Raw genomic sequence first — 5456 nt, forward strand, 5'->3', positions numbered from 1 at the left:
AAGCGTCGTGCCAAGCCCTCTGGCCAGTGAATTGATGTCTGTCATGGCTGGCACGATGCTGGTGGCTCTCAGCTCCTGGTGATGCCCGCTCTGAGCCCCACTGATCCTTGCTTGTCTCTTCCCAGGGCAAAAAGAGGGCATGGGCGTCCATGTCCTGCCCCAGAGCTACTGGTACGAGCTGCTCTATGGCACTGTGCTGCTGGCCCTCTGCCTCCTTGTGTGCCTCGTGGGTGCCTCCATCTATGCCAAGGCCACCTTCCTCATCTTCCTCATCGTCGCAGGCGTGCTGGGCACCGTCCTTGTCAGCTTCTTTGCCATGCAGCCCATCAGGGTGCCTATCCGCCTGCCCCACTTCAACGGCTCTGAGACCGAGAATGGCTCCTTCACAGGCTTCTCGCTTGCCACCCTGCGAGACAACCTGAGGGGTGAGGAGCGGCTCTCCCCACCCTGCCCTCTGTATCCACTGTGGCACTGGTACCTCCACATCAGCAGGGGCTCACCAGAGGGTGGGGGGAGCTTGTAGGCACAAAACAGGTGCCATGGGGTAGTTTCTCTTGTGGTTTGTGTATGGGGATGTTGAGGAGAGGGTATATGGTGGGGCTGTGCCACGCTGGAGAGCCCATCACAGCCTGTGCCCCTGTGTCCTGCAGGTGGGTATGGCGTAGACTACACCACCGGGCAGATGATGAGCTTCAGCTCTGTCTTTGCAGTAATGTTCAATGGCTGCACCGGCATCATGGCAGGCTCCAACATGTCAGGTACGGGCAGGGTGTGCCGGGCTGGGTGGCACCAAGAGTGGAAGCTGAGGCTGGAGGAGGGCAGGGGGGTGCTGTGCCTGTGGGCACTAATGCTGCCTGCTCCTGCCTGCAGGGGACCTGAAGCGCCCGAGCTACTCCATCCCACGAGGCACAATCTCTGCCGTGCTCTTCACCTACCTTGTCTACAACCTGCTGGCCTTCCTCATGTGTGCCACCTGCAACAGGTATGGCCACACGTCCCCTTGCCGGGGCCGTTGTTGCCAGGGTATGCCTGGTGCCAGAGCATGCTTGCCTGAGCTGAGGTGTGTGCCAGAGTGTGTGTGTCCCTCTCCAGGACCCTTCTGCAGAAAGACTACGGCTTCCTGCGTGACATCAGTATCTTCCCTCCCCTGGTCACCGTGGGCATCTACGCTGCCACCCTCTCTGCGGCCATGAGCAACCTCATTGGGGCATCCCGCATCCTCTATGCCCTGGCACGGGATGATCTCTTCGGTGAGTGCCCAGAGCGTGCTGGCACCCACCGGAGCTCACCCAGCAGGTTGTCCCTGCCAAGGACCATCCCTGGCACCAGGAAAGCCCCTTCCTGGTGTGGGATCATGTTTTGTGCATTGACACGTGCCCACTTGGGTCACCTGCATGCCCTGGCGTTTGCCCTCACCCCAGCACTCAGACTGGGGACAGGACTCCTGGCTGGTGGCCGAGTGTGTTGGTGCCTGCTGGGTGTCCCAGCCCAACCTCCCTGCTCTGCCCACAGGCCGGGCACTGGTGCTGGCCAAGAAGACGTCTGCCAATGGGAACCCTGTGATGGCAGTGATCCTCTCCTGGCTGGTGGTGCAGGTGAGTTTACTGGTGATGCTCCTTTATCAGCCCTGCTGGGTGAAGATGGGTTGGCACCTGGGCTGGGATTCATGGAGCTAGGCACGTCCCCCTGCCCCTGGGTACCCGCACCTACCCTGGATGTCCTGCTGTGGCTCTGCCCATCCCTCCCTGAGCCCATAAATGAAGGATAAATTGCAGCAAGGGGCAGGGATTCATGCTACATGGCACTGCCTGTACCCGTTCCTGGCACGCTGCCGTGGCATGCCCCAAGCTCAGCAGGGGTGGCTCGGGCACATGCCAGGGGTGCCATCCTGGGGCATGCATTCACCCTGTGCCTCCTCATGCTTTCTACAGCTGGTGCTCTTCTCCGGGAAGCTCAACACCATCGCGGGGGTCGTGACTACCTTCTTCCTCCTGGTTTATGCCACTGTCAACCTGGCTTGCCTGGCACTGGAGTGGGCATCAGCCCCCAACTTCAGGTACCTGCTGGCACAGGGCAGGGAGGCTGTGCTGAGATGCCAGTCAGGCACCCGTTCGCCCATCTGTCTGCCGTTTCCCTGCCATCGCTGTGCCTGCTGCCCCACTGTGGGGCAGAGAGGCTGAGCACCCCACTCCTGGGCGTTAAGGGAAGCAGAGACACCCCCATCCCTGGGGAGGGAGAAGGGGACAGGTTCCTCACGTCCTAGTACTGCTTTGCTGAGTGGGTACAGGTAAATCCAGCGCCACCAGATACCACCCACCCTCTCCCTTAGGCTTTCCGGAGGTAATTTATAGCCAATGTGCACCCGGCATCCCCAGGCAGCTTGCCAAGCGGTGATGGAGCCCACTTTCCATTAGCACTAATTAAACTAATAGGGAAGGGGGAGGGAGGGAGTGGGATCCTGGGTGTGGGGAGGAGAAAAAAATCTTCCAGTAAGGAGGAGTGTGTGTGGCAGGCAGCCCCAGCCTGGGGCGGGGGGGTACCCTGGCATGGGGCTGGCCTGGCAGGGCTGCTCAAATCTGGAGGATCACGGTAGGGTGGCTGGGGGGAGCCTTGTCTCCCTCCTGGGTGATGCTTGCTGCCCTCAGTGCAGGGTGCTGTGCCTCTGAAGCAGGGAGTCCCCCAGAGGCAGGGCTGGGTGGCTCTGCTGTGGGGGGGTGAATGACCCCCCCAGAGCGCCCCATTCTCAAGGGAGAGCTGGTGTCTGTGCCAGGCTGGGTCTTGCCCCTCCCCCCCCCGCTCCCTTGGCCTAGGGGGAGGCTGCTGGGGTGGGTGGTGATGGTCCTTTCGCCCACCCCACATCTGTGCTCCCTCACCATGTTGAGGTCTCCATCAAGCGCAGCGGAAAAGGATTTTAATTACCTTTCAGGAAAAACAACAATTAGAAAAAATAACAGCTTCTCGCCTCCCCGCCTCCGCCTCCCAGTGCCAGGCTGAGCAGGCACCGTGGCTGCCGGCGCTGCCTGACACTACCTGTCCCCTTGGCCATGCCAAGGCAGCCCCAGCCCCGTTAACCATCATTACCTCTGTTTGCCAGGGGCTGGCAGAAAGGGGCTGCCCGGTGCCCTGGGAGGTACCATCTCCCCTCTGTGCCTTCTCCTGAAGGCATCTGGGGTGCTCAACATCTCCTGGGCTGGCACAGCAGGGTTCACTGGGGGTGGCTGGGTGGCACCTTGACCCCCTTGCCGTGCCTGCCCTGCAGCTGACACGGGGGCCACATGGTAGCGGATGTCCCCTTCTCCCTGCTGCAGGCCCACCTTCCGGTACTTCACCTGGCACACGTGTCTGCTGGGCATTGCGGGCTGTTGTGTCATGATGTTCCTCATAAGCCCTGTGTCGGCCTCGGCGAGCCTGGGCTTCCTCCTCCTCCTCCTCCTCGCTCTCCACTATCTCTCACCCAGCAGCACCTGGGGCTACATCAGCCAGGCCCTCATCTTCCACCAGGTAAGCCCTGTCCTCTTCTGCTGTCCTCTCCTGCTGTCCTCTCATGGGGTGGAGAGGTGGTGTCCCCAGGATGGTGTCCCTGTGGCAGCTCTATCCTGGGCAGCGTATCCGTGGGGCTGGTGGTTTGTTGAAGGAAGGAGGGTTCCTTACCTGTTGCCCTCTCTCCCTCCCTCCCTCCAGGTGCGGAAATACCTGCTGATGCTGGATGTGCGGAAGGACCACGTGAAGTTCTGGCGCCCACAGATGCTGCTGATGGTGCAGAACCCACGGGGCAGCACCCGCCTCATTGACTTTGTCAATGACCTCAAGAAGAGTGGCCTCTACGTCCTGGGCCACGTCGAGCTGCAAGACTTGGGTGAGGGTCTGCACTGCCCCTGGCGCTGGTGGCCTCTGCCCCTTGCTGCGGTGCTGGGGGGCTCCCGGAGTCCTTGGGGTGATGCCACTGCCCAGCTCGCAGCTGGGAAGGGTGGGCACAGTGGGGGACTGTCAGCACTTGGGCACATGTGTGCCACCTTGGTATGGGGGACATCGGTGGGTTGTGTCTGTCCCATGCTTCCTGTGCACACATGCTTGCACACGTGTGCTGCAGGCTTGCACATGTGTCTTCTCAAGTATTCATCCCTACATGTGCATGTGTGGCTCCTGCACGTGTCGGTGCTGGTGCGCACACATGGCACATGCCACCCAGGCTCCTCTGGGTCCCTGTGCAGCATGGTCCTGTTGCACAGGTCAACGCTGTTCCCACCCAGCGTGCACACTGGGCACAGCCTTGCACGTACGTGTGCCCGTGTCCTTCCTCACCTCATGCCTGCTGCTATGCATCCATGTGCTTCAGGTGTGTTTGCGACCTGGTGCGTGCTGGTTTGCACACGCGTGCTCCCTGGCACACGCCATGGCCATCCCCATCCCCGCCCGCAGCGGATGCACGGGCTCTGCTCCCCCCACCGTTGCCGTGGTGACTAATGGCCTGAAATTGGGGAGGGGGGGATGGGGCTGCCTGTGTATTTTTTATGTATTAATGTATAATTTCATATCTCTGGCTGGAAGCACCTGCTTCCACCCTCTCCGTCTCATGGGTGCTGGGGTGGGTGTGGGGGTTGGTACTGGTTTTGCAGGGGGGTTTCTGTGGGGATATCAGGGCAACTCCCTGGTATGGGATACCTGACCCCCTCCCTCATGCCGTTCTCACCCCCCACCCAGACACGCTGCCCTCGGACCCACTGCAGCCCCAGCAGGACTCGTGGCTGAGCTTGGTGGACAAGCTGAATGTCAAGGCCTTCGTCAGCCTCACCCTGGCACCCTCGGTGCGGCACGGCGTCCGGCAGCTCCTCTTCACCTCCGGCCTCGGTGAGTGGCGCCCGGGCTGGGCATGGCTGGGGGTCCACAGCACTGTGCTCGTAAGGTGAGCAGTGTCAAGGGGTTTGAAGACACCTGGATGGGCAATGCCAAGGGGTTTGGAAGCACCTGGTGTGGGCAGTGCCAAAGTCAAGTTGTAGCTTGGAGAGGTGTTGAGTGGGCAATGCCAAGGCCAAGCTGTGTCTTGGAGGCACCCAGGTGGCTGATGCTGAGGGTTCTGGAATCACCAGAGTGAGCAATGCCAAAGCCAAGCTGGGGCTTGTTGGCGTCTGCAGTGCCAGGAGGGCTGGTGGGGCCCTCCACCTCTGCTCAGCCATGCTGGTGCGGTCTCTCCGGCAGGCGGGATGCGCCCCAACACACTGGTATTGGGCTTCTATGACGACGCGGCACCGCAGGACAGTCTGGCCCGGCACCCTGCCTTCACCAGCGCCCGTGAGGAGGTCCCCTTGGGCTTCCCCCCAGTGCGGGCACCCACTGCCCCCAAGCTGCTGTCGGCCCGGGAGTACGTGGGCATTGTGGCTGACGCCCTGAAGATGCTTCGCAACGTCCTGCTGGCCCGACAACTGGAGAGCCTGGACAAGGCCTGGGAGCTGCGGCGG

The 5456-nt window shown here is 61.6% G+C and overlaps 1 protein-coding gene across 1 annotated transcript in view; it reads left to right on the forward strand.

Annotated features, from left to right (window-relative positions):
* SLC12A9 (solute carrier family 12, member 9) overlaps positions 1 to 5453 on the forward strand; it is a gene marked incomplete at both ends in the record, with an annotated part of 5880 nt that extends 427 nt beyond the window's left edge. Inside the window, 10 exons of the mRNA XM_010288709.1 lie at positions 126 to 425; positions 651 to 758; positions 871 to 982; positions 1093 to 1250; positions 1513 to 1595; positions 1932 to 2056; positions 3309 to 3501; positions 3682 to 3856; positions 4702 to 4848; positions 5197 to 5453. Of these exons, the coding sequence (XP_010287011.1) occupies positions 126 to 425; positions 651 to 758; positions 871 to 982; positions 1093 to 1250; positions 1513 to 1595; positions 1932 to 2056; positions 3309 to 3501; positions 3682 to 3856; positions 4702 to 4848; positions 5197 to 5453 (1658 nt within the window). The remainder of the gene's footprint in view (positions 1 to 125; positions 426 to 650; positions 759 to 870; positions 983 to 1092; positions 1251 to 1512; positions 1596 to 1931; positions 2057 to 3308; positions 3502 to 3681; positions 3857 to 4701; positions 4849 to 5196) is intronic.
* Positions 5454 to 5456: the final 3 nt, after the last annotated feature.

The sequence above is a fragment of the Phaethon lepturus genome, unplaced genomic scaffold (assembly GCF_000687285.1).
Source record: "Phaethon lepturus isolate BGI_N335 unplaced genomic scaffold, ASM68728v1 scaffold24956, whole genome shotgun sequence".
In the NCBI taxonomy this organism is placed as follows: domain Eukaryota; kingdom Metazoa; phylum Chordata; class Aves; order Phaethontiformes; family Phaethontidae; genus Phaethon; species Phaethon lepturus.